The sequence below is a fragment of the Brachyistius frenatus genome, unplaced genomic scaffold (genome assembly GCF_029030835.1).
Source record: "Brachyistius frenatus isolate BFR_SWC_R1_liver_20210118 unplaced genomic scaffold, ASM2903083v1 Contig_21, whole genome shotgun sequence".
NCBI classification, from domain to species: Eukaryota; Metazoa; Chordata; class Actinopteri; family Embiotocidae; genus Brachyistius; species Brachyistius frenatus.
Genome location: NW_027210620.1, coordinates 4134137 through 4147791, shown reverse-complemented (window position 1 = coordinate 4147791; position 13655 = coordinate 4134137). Strand labels below are relative to the sequence as shown.

The 13655-nt window shown below is 41.1% G+C and overlaps 2 protein-coding genes across 2 annotated transcripts; one reads left to right on the top strand and one right to left on the bottom strand.

Annotated features, from left to right (window-relative positions):
• Positions 1-3148: 3148 nt before the first annotated feature.
• On the bottom strand, positions 3149-4531 carry ccdc167 (coiled-coil domain containing 167). The gene is made up of 4 exons (XM_069696562.1): positions 4406-4531; positions 4113-4207; positions 3655-3707; positions 3149-3534 (listed from the first exon to the last, which is right to left on the bottom strand). Exons 1-4 carry the CDS (start codon positions 4454-4456, stop codon positions 3416-3418), a joined length of 318 nt encoding a protein of 105 aa, XP_069552663.1. The 5' UTR covers positions 4457-4531; the 3' UTR covers positions 3149-3415.
• Positions 4532-4756: 225 nt separating this feature from the next.
• kif25 (kinesin family member 25) lies at positions 4757-13610 on the top strand. The gene is made up of 15 exons (XM_069696503.1): positions 4757-5074; positions 5232-5297; positions 6394-6516; positions 6823-6964; positions 8799-8902; positions 9018-9103; positions 9223-9262; positions 9347-9414; positions 9506-9580; positions 9756-9902; positions 10111-10287; positions 11501-11655; positions 11749-11994; positions 12305-12460; positions 12697-13610. Exons 1-15 carry the CDS (start codon positions 5006-5008, stop codon positions 12846-12848), a joined length of 1806 nt encoding a protein of 601 aa, XP_069552604.1. The 5' UTR covers positions 4757-5005; the 3' UTR covers positions 12849-13610.
• The last annotated feature ends 45 nt before the right edge of the window (positions 13611-13655 follow it).

The window sequence follows — 13655 nt, the reverse complement described above, 5'->3', positions numbered from 1 at the left end:
TACTCATCTCCCTCACACTCAGTTAATCTCCCTACCCCAGTCAAGACCGTTCAGACTAGTGAATCCTCCATAACCTAAAGAGGCACATTCAGAGTTCACTTCTGGTCCAAATGAACTCTCCCTTTCTCGCCATGAATTGCACCCATCACCCTTCCATCTTCCTCCTCTACTTGACTCTGCCCTCATCTTCTTTTCAAGAGGAACTGTGATTTACTTATTAAGAGATTCATCACCACTCTGACTGCAGCGATGATGACTAATGCAGAAATTAAGTGTGGAAGGGGATAAATTCAGCCATTACATCCCAGAAATGTAAGAATATGACTTATATTGTTATCTGACTGGGCACGATGACTTGACTCCTGACTACCAGCTTCTTTTAAAGCTGGTAATTCAAAGGTACTAAGCCTCAGATGCATTCAAATGTCAGTCAGGATGAGACATCTTGTTTAATGTATACATTAAAATGAGATAGATGCGGCAAAAGTTATTTAAATCCAAATACAAACAGTATATGCAGCAAACCGGATAATGTGGAATGATTTTAAATAATGATGAAGTTTACTGCACGCAGTGTACCGCCTGCATGTGTGACTGTGGTAACTAGTTTGTTGCTTTCTCTATAGAAACTGAACAGGACAAATGCAATCTCTGCAGGTACTAGAAAGGACTAAATCAACTTTTTGCTGCTTTACACTTCACTCCACCTCAGAGGGAAATATTGTACTTTCTACTCCACTATAATTATTAGACATTATTCGATTTTAATTCCTTTCCAATGAAGATTTGATCATTTTAGACATGATCTAATGATGATAAATTTAATAGTATATCAGTAAGAGGGAACAACCCAGTAGTTTTACTGTAATAATTTACCTACATTTTGCTGCTCACACTTCTGTATTACTTTGGTAGAATTTTTCATGCAGAACTTTTACGAGTAATGGATTATTTTTGATGCCCAGTCATCGAAGAACACATTAGTAAGCGGATGCCTTGGCAATGGTAAACTAACCTATTGAGGAGTTTGACTGGTTTTCTGATTGGCTTTACCATTGTGAAGCACTTAGTGGCTCACGCTACCGTGGCTCAACGTCTGGCATTGATATCCATCTTTTTCTCTAGCATAGTAGATACTTTTATTTTGATTATTGAGGTACATATTGATGATTACACTTTTGTACGTTTTCTTTTCTAAAGTTTCAAATGGACTTGGACTCTTGCAATACATTATATTTTATCTTGTGATAGTGCTACTTTTTCTAGATAAATTGGATTTTAATAAATCAACCGGTACGCAAAATAATGTACATAAAGTATTGTTAGCGCATTCAAAATGCTTTTCCGCCATGTAGAAAACCTGACATGAATATAAAATGTTTCATAAGCATCTGATATAAACTTTTATTATATAATCTGACTCCAGTGAACTGGCCAAAAAGAATGGCACTCAAAAAAACGTACATAACGACATGTGACCGAAGTGTAGACAGCGGACCTCCGCTGAAGTGGCTGAGCTCAAACATGCTTCTGTTCCAGAAACAAAAGAATTCAAAGTGACATCTGGCATTTTGGTGCTCAGACAGACCTATTTTACACAATGTTTTTTTTAAAGTCATGTTTCATAACTTGAGGCCACTTGTGCCATGAAATATGAAACACAAGGTCAGTCTCTGACTCTGCAGGAAGAGCAAGCAGGAGCAGTATTTAGTTATATTTTTTTTATATATTTTAGAGCACTTAAATAGTATTGTTTGTTTCTTTTTGTGAATTTGTTACGTCATGGTTTTAAATGAGTGACATTATGATAAACATGATGACGACCTCAAACTTATTCTGGCACCATAATCATCTTTTAAAACCCACATGTTGCATAATGGGCTTATTTAAATTAGTTTTATCTGGGGACCAGAGACTGAGTGTGTGTCGGTGTAACGTGGTCTGTGTTGGTGATAATAGAGTGTGTAGGAGGGAGGACGCACAAACACCTATTTGCTGAGCTGTCCTGCCATAAATTTGATTTAATTCCCACCACAATCACAGATCTCCCTTGTGGACCCGAAGCAATGAATCAGAAATCACTTTATTTATGGGAATAGGTTTAGTTGTTTTTTTTCCCTGTTTTTTTTTATTGTCATTCGTGCCTTAAAAAGACTAAAACAACCAGACTTGACTGCATGCTGAAATGCTTTCTGTAATTGCTGTTTAAAACCATTGAAACGTAGAATCTTACTCAAAGTTATTCATATGTTCAGATTATTGGACAAACTTGACAAAATCTGAAGCCATGAAGTTTTAAACAAAAATTGCAGTGATCCCCCCCCCCTCTCATCTTCTGTGCCTGTGTAGTTACATAAAAGACCAACATAGTCTGATCTCATAACATGTTAAATCTGCTGTTATATAATTTGTTAGCCTGGTTTAATGGTTTTAGGAAGAATCACAGATTTCCCTACAGAGGTTTGAGCTCCTTTTAAATGTATGTGTCATTGTGTGCTGGTTTTGAAAACACTAATATGTTGAAAATGCACTACGCTTTCTACAATGGACACAAAGCATCTGATACGTTTACAAAAAAAAAAAAAAAAGAAACATGCACACACAGAAATAGCCAGATAACAGATGAATTTTAAGAACCGAACTTAATTCTCATACCAATCTTTTTTAAATCACGTTATTAATAAAAGACATAAGTGAGTAGGTTGAGCAAGTTTTGGCAAGCTGTTGACAGACGACAGGCCATGGTGAGCATGAGTATAAATACAAAAACAATTACATTCTTCAGGTTCATTCTTTGCTGTAATGACAAAATAGAGTAAAACTAACACTTAGACAGAAAACCAATGTATAAAATGTGATCATCCATCCAGCTGCACAAATGACATATAATGTATTTTATTATAAGCATTGAAAAACAGACTTGCCTGGCATCATTTGATGAAGCACCATTTTAAAATCATGTACAAAATACAGCAATAATACATTGATTTATTTGTCACGTAACCTTTCATCTTATAATAATGTCTTACGTGTTACAAAATGGACAGATTTGCAGGCGGTACTGTGTCCCTTGCAGTAGTGTATCGATGTCCAGTGTGTGTGTTGTTATTACGATGGGATAACCAGCGGCCTTCTCTAACTTAAACTAGTCCTTAAACCAGAGGAGATATTGAGATCGCAATGATGCCATCTAGAGGCAGAACTCAGGTACGTCATCAACAACTCTCGTCCTTTGATATTTTTTTGGGAACATTGGTGACAACTGTATAAAGAAACCCTCACGGCCGTCCTGTAATATAAAATATAAAATATAAAAATAAAATAGAACTTGGTTGAACACAAGCTGCGGGTCAATTTGACCCGAGGACAGCGGGAGGGTTGAGACCAGCAGGTCCCTTTGAGTTCCTGTCTAATATCACGAGTCATCTTCAATGTTGAAAAAGATATAATAGAAGAGAGCGCTGACAGCCAGCAAGGCGACCGACAGCAGCATGTTCCTTCGGTTCTCCCCCCTCAGCATCTCCAGCTCCTTGTCTACAAATCAAAAGCAAAATGAAGACCAGGTGAAATACGTGGCAGCCAGCAGTTTGTGTCACGTCGGGTGGGAACAAAACTTGCAAATGCCGTGCAGGATTTTGAGTGTGTAACACGCACCGAGCTTCTGCACCCGCTCGTTCATGATTGCCATTTCATCTTCCAGTTCTTGTCTGTGGAGCAGAAGAGAGAAAGAGTCACGAAGTTAGATGGTCATTCGTTTAGTTTGATTTCTGCAAGTAGAAGTTGTCAGCTGTCAGTCGTGGTTGCGTTGATCATGGAAGGACTTCGTCATTTAACCCTGTCCACTTATTGTCTGCTATAAAGTGGACAAGATCAATTTGTACTGTCCACTTGTCCACGATATGGTGGCACACCTTTGTTTGTCTCCGTCTTAAATAGAGGAGGGCTTGGGGAGGGGGGGGGGGGGGCCTTTTCTATATTTGTGCCCGGTGGGGGCGGGGGTGTCCAATTTCTCATAACCCGTCCATGGCGTTGACATAAAGTGGTGTTTACTCCACCACCTCCCTTCAGCACACGCGTCACACAGTTAGTTGCGTCCACGCGCCGAGCCTCACCTGTCCATCTCGGAGAGCTCCTCTTTCCTCTTCCTGAACTCCGCCCTCTCCAGGTTGTCATGGCAACGCGCCCTCCGCTCCTCCAGGCGGTCAATCTGCAGGATTTACAGGTGAGTGAATGAATGAATGAATGAATGAATGAATGAATGACGTGTACAAAAGCAGGACAGGAAGTGAATGACGTGTACAAGCTGGGGAGCTCCGACACGTAACGGACGTCAAAACCAAACAAACAAAAAAAAAAAACAGCTATTTCGCCAGCAAAGGCGAGACAACAGCTTAAAGCGTCATACCTCGGTGGCGACACTTATTTTCTCTCGTCTTTTGTCTTTCAATTTGGCCATTTTGCGATTCAGCCGGTGACCGAGAGCGCACTCGGACGTCTAGCGGACAGAAGCTGCGAAAATGCGGAAGTTTTTTTGTTTTTTTTCCTTCTTCTTCTTCTTCTTCGTCATGTTTATTTCTTCCTTTCGGACACATCGCTACTCGGGAGCTCTGCCGCCCCCTGTCGGTGTCGCGTGATAAACACACAAATAGTCATTAAAATCACTTGTGTGCTGTAAAATAACGTCCCGCTGCTTTATTTTTGAAATACTGTCGTGATTCCACTGAAACATGTGAATTGTTTAGTCTTTTTAACCAAAACAATGCGGATTGCAGGAGCCAAACTTGAGCTGCCTCCCTCCTCCACCTCCTCCTCCTCCTCCTCCTCCTCCCTGCCTGAAGACCTGCCAAACACAGACAAGTGAGCAAGAACAGAGAGTTGTACTAATCGGATTATATGACCTGAGAGGACACGACTTGATGAGCTGAGAGAGAAGAGGGACAAGGCCAGACAATCTTCCTCTCTATTAGATTCTTTTGTGGTAGTAAAAAAATAAAATTAAAAAAAAATGCCTCTTTTTATAAACCGGGACCAAATGTTTGCACATCAGATACATCTGCTGGAGCACAAATTAATGGTAAGTCACTGTTAGAGGTTAGTGAAGGCCAAATGGGAGATTATCACAGTTTGTTGAGAGACTTTTGTGGGTTTTTTGAAGCTCCATTGAGGTTTTCCAACACATACTGACTACTTGTAATGTGTTTTGGGGGATATATGTTTCACTGTGTTTTCAGAGTAAAGAGGAGCGAATACTTGAGCTGGAGACAGAGAATGCTATACTTCATTTACGACTTGCCGAGGTAAGAAAATTTCTGCCATTCGTGACATACAGGATTAAACCTGCAGCGTTGTTCCTGACCATTTTATTCTTATTATTTTCTAATCTTGACATTTCATATTATATACACTACCTGCTTTATTATGTACACTCATATCATTTACAGCAATCAAGTACAAGAGCACAACCACATATTCTACTTTTCTGAAGCTTATTATGTCCAGTTGTTCTTAAAACTTTGCAACTATATGTTTATTTATTACATTGATATTTGCAGTGTTGTTGTTCTGGACCCCACAGCATTGAAATATTTCTAATATTTTATTGCAGTCAATATAAAGCGAGTCCATGGAACACCGTCGCAAATGGCAACCTCAATAATAAACATATAATTAATACCTCTCTGACATTGTCGACCAAAACTCAAAATTATTATCTTTAAAAAGGTGGAATTTATGGCCGAGCTTCGCATTGGAGTACATCTGATTTTGCAGCTGCACCTCATAGAGCGGCCACTGAGTGTGTTGCTATATTTATTTATTGACCTCCAGAAGGACATTGGAAGGCTTCTGTATGAATGAGTGTTTCTAAAGGACTTTTTGTGCCAGTTTGTGTGTTGATGTATGTTTGAGTTTCAGACGCTGTACTTTAGATTGAACAGGTTTTCACAACTTGGTGGCTGCTCTGGGAGTTGAAACATTTGTTTTGAATACAACTTGAATATGTTTGGATGTGAAGAGAACTGAATTTGTAGGTGTAAGTGCTGCAAGGGGAGACATGTTACAGGGGATTCTGGAGATCACCTTATCAGACATTTAAAAAATAAATAAAAAAATGTAGTAAAATATGTGTTCTGTTGCACGGCACGTTGAAGAAAACCATCTACTAGGGGGAAAAAAAAAGGTGTTTTTGTTTGTTTTTAACTGCTCAACTTTTGACAAACAATGAACTTTTCGAAAAGCTTGTGTCCTGTATTCAAATTCAGTTTCTTTACTATATATCACATGACAGTTGGGGCTAACGTTATTTCAGATGCCAGCCATGCTGTTGCTTCTGAAGCAAGGAGTCTGGAGGAACACTGGAGCAGAATAACCACGTTGATGTTACATCCTTTTCAGTGTTTGGGGAAACTGCGTCGGGACCATGAAGAGGAGACGAAGGCCGAGAGCCACGATCAGCTCCAGAGGAGCACACACAAGATCACCCGGTCAGCTGTCCTCAAGCTCCTCTCTGGAGTCCAGGTACAAATGTGCCGAGTTGTGTGTGTGTGTGTGTGTGTGTGGACGGTGAGTTGCATGTCTGAAAGTAGTAAAAAAATAAAATAATAAGTTGACAGCCCACGCACTTAGATTTTAGATTTTTGACTTGATCCCACAGTGGGGAAATTCGGTCGTCACAGCAGCATAGAAAGAACAAAAAGTTGCACACAGTATGAAAAAGAGCAATGAATAAATACTCACACACAGACTATATACGCCAAAAAAACAACAACCCCTAATAAAATAAATACAAATAAACTTAATTTGTCCTCTGTGTGTTTGTGGCAGGCTGTGAAGCAGGACCTGAGCGAGGTGTTTGCAGTGTATGTGAGCTTCGCCACAGAGTTGGAGGAGCAGAGCAAGAAGCTGCTGGAGAAAGTGGAGCAGACCAGATCTTGTCTAAATGGTCACCGTGGAGACGAGTTTCAGGGTAAGTACCTAAATGTGTGGAGCCACAGGATGAGCACAAATGTAGGATCTTTTAAATCTCCTTGAAGGTTACGTCTCTGAAGAAAAGGCTTCGTGTCGGCAGATGTTCGGAGTCAGAGAAAACAAAATTCGGCCATCGCAGTGAATCCTGGCTGCAGGGAACTGAAACATGTCGACGGCCATTAGAGGAACAGCATCTTCAGGCAATCTAATGGATCCAAATATTGCATCAGTGCTCCAACAGGTCACTGTGTCATTGCACAAGTTAGATCATTTTGTGTTGACTTCACTTGAACTGCACAGTAGAGTTCATGTTCAAGAACCTTTGGGACAGACTATAACAGTATTTTGGGGGTGTAACAATTATATTTCTCTCAGGCAATATTATTTATTTATGCGCATTTACAAGCTGCTGATGCGCAACTGTTGAGTAAGAATCCTTTAAATCAACAGTAAACATCACTAATCGATGATGAAAAAAGAAGGATACTGGACATTATTTTCAAAGTAACGCCGACGTCAAAAGCTGTTAATGCTGCTGAGTAGGAGGTTATTTAAAGGACTCACTTTCGTTACCTTTTTTCATTCAGCCGCTCTGTCTGTCTGTAATTCTGAAGTGGCTTACAGGTTATGTGCTGGCCGCTAATCCTCTATCACAGTCCCTCCCCCTCGCGCTCTCTCAGCTTGTCCAAGGTTGACGGTGCTGTGTTGTCCAGCCAGTCAGCTGCTCACTACCTCTCAGATTATTAGTGGGAAGTGATCTTCGTCACAGACTTTGACCCTGATAAACCTGAAGCACACGTTGCACATAAAGCTGCTTCAAACTAAATGTCTTGTCGTGACTGAGCTCCTTGAGGAGAAATTAAGAATTACTCTCTGCAATTTGAAATACTCATTTGTTTTTTCTTTCCAATGTTGCACCTTGTTTGGCATTGGGCCTACGTGTTATTCAAGTTTTTTTTGTATTAGCTACACCAGCTTATTGAATATCCCTAAAATGATAGAGATGTGATTGCTGTACTGTCGGTTGCTGAGGCTGCTGAAATAAGTCGACATGCATCATTTCCAAGTATCTCATTGAATTATTGTGTTGAAACCAGACGAAGAGACAAATCCTGAAGTTGTTTGCATGTTTTTAAATGAAATGATTGGAAAACGAATTGGACACAACAGCAGCACCCAGAATTATATGAATACCAAATGTCTTATATCATGAAAGCATACCAAATAAATAAAGTTAATATCATGAATGTTTTAAAGTGCAGTAATAATCCACAATGAAATAACATGAGATTTTTCTCTTACTTTTATGTGCACTTTTTGAGAATAACTTTTATTTCAATTTCTTTTTAATCATTGTGTGTGTGTGTGTGTGTGTGTGTGTGTGTGTGTGTGTGTGTGTGTGTGTGTGTGTGTGTGTGTGTGTGTGTGTGTGTGTGTGTGTGTGTGTGTGTGTGTGTGTGTGTGTGTGTGTGTGTAAGAGAGAGAGAGTGTTTGCGTGCACTTTAGGATTAAAGACTTGGCCTGAATTCAAAGATTTCCAACAGAGAACAGATGCCTCTGGCTTCAGCGTTGATTGTTCCATAGACAGCCTTTCATTCACTTGTCTTAAGATAGTTTGAGCTGCAGGTTTTAGACTGCTCTGGCTCCCCACTAAATCTGACCCAAGGTTAAATGGAGGGTAGAATCCGGTATCAGACCTTCTTATTTGTTGTTGGAAAAAAAAAAATTAAACATGCTGTACAATATCTGTGTGAAACATTTAACCTCAGTCCACAAAAGAAAATTCTTCACCTTGTTTTAATATCGATTGGACCTTTTCTCTCCGTGTCCAGATTTGCAGGCTCATGTTGCAGCTCTGGAACGCTCTCTGGAGGAAGAAAGGGAGAGGTGCAGGGCAGAGAAGCAAAAGAGAAAAGAACTTCACAACATGCTGGTGGTGAGGAGACATGTTTTTTTTTTGGTTGTTTTTTTTTTTGGTTAGAAGTAAAGTTTTCGTCTCAACAGTGGTGGATAGTAGATGAATGAGAAACTAATCTGATGTCTGTCTGCAGGAGCTGAGAGGGAACATCAGGGTTCACTGCAGGGTGCGTCCAGTTCTACACTTTGACCACATCCAGTCCTCCACCTCTGGATCAGGGTGGGTCCACACACCGTGCATCATGTCTCCACACCATAAAGTTCAGTGTGGTAAATTAAGAATGAGAGTTCTGTGCTTGAAACATTGAAATAATCCAGTTTGATCCTTTTCTCTATCAGGCCTGCATCGTCAGAGGAAGTAGTCCATGCAATCACTGATGTGAGTTTTTACACTTTTAGAATGGATTTTTAAAATTTTTTATTGCTGCGAACCTGCATCAGTGACTTGTTTTTTTTTTTTCAGGACTCAGTGATGGTGAATTCCCTGAAGACAGGGATGCCAATGCAAAATAAGATGTTTGAGTTTGAGAGGTAAGATGAAACACTGACATCATGATGCAGTGTGCATTGTTTTTCTGATTTGTTAAACAATTAGTCACTGAGGCAGCTGTGCTCCTCCCAGGGTACATGGACCAGAAGATTCCCAGGATGCTGTGTTTGAGGAAGTCAAGCCGCTTCTTACATCTCTGCTGGATGGGTGATGATCCAAAATATCCCTATATCAAATCAAATGTATTCATTAAACTCTGTGTCTATCACTCTCCTGCCTGAATGTGGGATTATAAATGAAGAACAAACTGAAGAAAATACAAATCAAACAGTATGACATTAAGGCTCCGGCATTAACTGAGAGTCCGCTCTTGCCTTTGCAGTTATAATGTGTGTATCATGGCTTACGGGCAGACAGGCAGTGGGAAGACACACACCATGATGGGATCGCAGCCGCCGGAGGAGCACTCAGGGATGCAGCAGGAGGCCCAGCAGGGTATTATCCCCAAGGCTGCTGCTGAGCTCTTTCGGTGAGACAGAACAGGCCTGTTGTTTTTGGGAAAAGTCCAAAATGTAATGAATAATCTCTGCAAGAGGTTTGTCTTCCTGCTGCGAGAAAAAAACACAATTGACCTGGATTTAAAATTCTAATTCAGTTGTTTCACTCATCAGAAATATAATGTGAATTTTGTACATAATGTGTTTTCCTCGTATGTCCATTTCCCGTGTGACACCCAGGCTGATCTCTGAGAAGCCGGCAGAGAGTCACACGGTGGAGGTGTCTGTGGTGGAGGTCTACAACAACGAGGTGTTTGACCTGCTTGCCAAAAATGAGCTCGGCAACGTCGCCAGTCACCGGCGGGACGTCATCACCACCTCCTCCGGTGTCATCCAGGTCACCTCCCTCACATACGAGTGAGTACAGCCGGAGCTGCAGTGAATGTGTGTGAAGCTGTTTATTTGCGCTTCTTCATGAAGGGTCTCGATATGAGATTCTGTAATTACACGAGCAGTTTCATGAAACATCTTTTAAGAAATGATGGCTTTTGGTTTGCAGTAGCAGTTCATTTAAAGCTCCACTATTTGATTTTTTTTTTATGAACAATGGTATGTGACGTGAAAAGAGGGTGTTGTTTTACTGATGGACCGACATAGATCACCCAACTTGTTCCCCTCAGATCGTTTGAGCTTTATAGCTTTTCTTTAGTTCTTGATTGTACAGACAGAAATTCTGCTCTCCTAAACTCCACCTCGAGCTGCCGCAGGCAGAAAAAAAAGAAACTCAACCCACACACTCCACGCTGCATGCCCAGCACTAAACTGCAGATTGATGTTTACGGAGCTTTAATAAGTTAAAGAACCAGATATTCTTCTTAAAAAAATGTATGGTGGTGGAGAAAAATTGAGCTAAAGAAGAGTGCAGGTGAAAGGCACACGACTTCTAATGAATGTTGCGCTGTAGCTGCTTGATGTGCAAACAGACAACTGTTTGAAAAGTCATTCGCCATGCATAGCAACTTTTAAAGTGCTTTTTAGTATACATACAGAGCTCTTCTGTTCCCAAGAAAAAAAATGGTAATAACATCATCCTGAAACCGGCATTAACGGATTCATTTGGTCACTTAGGAGCAGCAGAACAAGGTTTTTTGAAAATGAGGGATGTTTTGGATTCTCTGCTGTGGGAAAGACTTTTATTAAGTAGTAGAAGATTTTAGAATTAGGAGCAGACAGTTTTTCGACTTGAAGTCAATCGTGCTTAACTTAAGAAGTTCGCTCAAATCACATAATAAAGAGCTTTCACTGTTACAGAGGGCAGTGAAAATATGTAGAGATATCTTTGCTTCTCCAGAAGTGGGATAAGTGGATATGGTTAATATGTTCGCTTGTATTTTTTTTGCTGTGTTTTGGTCTCCTCCACTTCTCCAGCTGCTACATGCTGCATTATGTTCAACAGTTTGTTTGGTGTTGGGCAGGAATACAATGTTCCCTTTTTTTTTTTTTTTTTTCACCGTTACCTGCCCGCTGTGTCTGAAAACGATGACAATATGCCGTGGGTTTATAGAATATCCTGACAGCAGCTTCAAGAAACAAAATGTTTGTTAATTGGCTTTCTCGGTTTGTTCCACAGGCCTGTGCGTAATGCCTCTGAGGTGATGCAGATTATCGGCAGTGTCCTGAAGCTCAGGGCTCACTGTCCCACCCTCATCCACACGGACTCGTCTCGCTCTCACCTCATCGTCACCCTCAACATTTCCTCCAAGAGCCCCAACGCACTGGCCCTCGGTGAGATGCATTCACAGACACGTTCACGTTGACACCAACGACCCTTGTTGCCCACACGTCACCTCACTGTGAATTTATCGCCGCTCCGTTCAGCCCGCAAGCTACAGAGTGCCAAGATGGACATGCAGCGCTCCACCCACAAGGAGTGGTGGAGTCCACGCTGTCGCCGTGCCAACCCCGCCGCCCGCAACGCAGCCGACAAACCCTACGCGAGCTCCGCGTCCTCTCCCTGCCCCTCCCCTTCCTACTCCCCTTGTCCCTCCCCCCGGCACAGCATCTCACAGACTCCGTTCAGGACCAGGCTGCAGCTGGTGGACCTGGCAGGGAGCGAGTGTGTCGGTAGGAGCTCAGCACTGAAGGATGCACTTTGAATTTGTAGGAATGATGGGAGCATTGGTCCCCGAGTGCTTTAAGATGCACAACGTGAGACTTTAACTGGAAAAATGAACCTGTCTTAATATGCTTAATAAGTCTGAACCATGAAATATCAAATGATTGATAAAAGATTAAGTAAGGATTTAGTTCTTAAGAATCACCCACTTTTTTTTTTAAACCATTATTTACAGAGTGCACTAAATCTTGGTTCAACCAATTAGTGTTCACTGAGCAGATCAGCTAACTTAATACGGCATATACATATGTGTACCAGGTATGTCTGGAGTTTCGGGTGCAGCTCTGTGGGAGGTGTCGTGTATAAACCGCAGTCTGTCGGCTCTGTCTGACGTCCTGGGAGCTCTGGCCGAACAGAGACCACACGTCCCCTACAGGAACAGCAAACTCACTCATCTGCTGCAGGATGCCATAGGTGAGACACAAACAGACACACACGCTTCCCATGTGCTTCCCCTGCGCAAGAGTCCTTGAACCCTACAATGTTTTCATCCAGCTGACATATCGCAGATACTGACACCGAATCATGCCCAGAAAATGAAAAAAAAAAGAAAAGATATATACACTCCATATAATAAAATGTCATTGTCACTCTTGACTCAACATCTGCCTTGAATCTCTCCTCTTGTTCCTCTTCGTCTTGTCCACCAGGCGGCGATGCCAAGCTGCTGGTGATGCTGTGTGTCTCTCCGACCCAGCGCTTCATCACAGAGTCCCTGCAGTCGCTGGGTTTTGGCTCGCGGGCGCGTCAAGTCCAGAAGGAGCCGCCCCGAAGGAAAAATAATACCCTCAAAGTAAAGTGACGAGGCACAGAAAGATTTAATCCTTTGCAGATGCTGTGGCACTTTTACCAGTCATGTGAACAGAACAGTGAGCATTTAAGATAGAGAAAGATGAGGCGAACAAAAAGGGTAAAGGTCCCGGCCTACAATCTGCTTCTTTCTGTATGAAAGAACAAAGCTAAGAACAGTGTAAGAGATTGTATCTGTGGACCCTTGAAAACACTGACACATCCAAGTTCACAGCCTTAAACAGCATAACAATTTCTTACTGCAGTTACTGGACATCCTGTTGGATTTAATCACTCAGGAGTCATATTTTTATTGTTTCTTTTAGTAACTTACCATTTTTATCATTAGTCAACATCTTTTAGCTATGTTCAGTAGTTGCTGGTATTCTTTCATTCATATTAACCTTAAGTAGAGACTCTTAGTGTGAAATTAACACAGACAATCATGAAATTCCTGTTCAGCATGTGTAACAATAAAAAATACTGCAATTAGTCATTTATTCATTAACTTTTCAGCATTAAGATGTAGATGATGGCAGTAGTGAGCAAAACTGCAGCGTATAATACTAAAGCTTTTTGACTGGAGCAGTCTTCACATACTCATTTTAATACTTCCTGCTCCTGCTTTGCCTTTTCTCTCTTTTTAAAAAAAAATTTTTTTTTAGCATTACTGGGTGCAACTATGTTTATAGAGTTGATGTATTCTACACGTGTAATCATCACCTTGTTTTTTGGTTGCACAATACCAATCATCCGAAAGCCTTGATAGAATAGAAAACGGTGTTAATATTACTTGAAAATAAACAGATGATATGCAAAT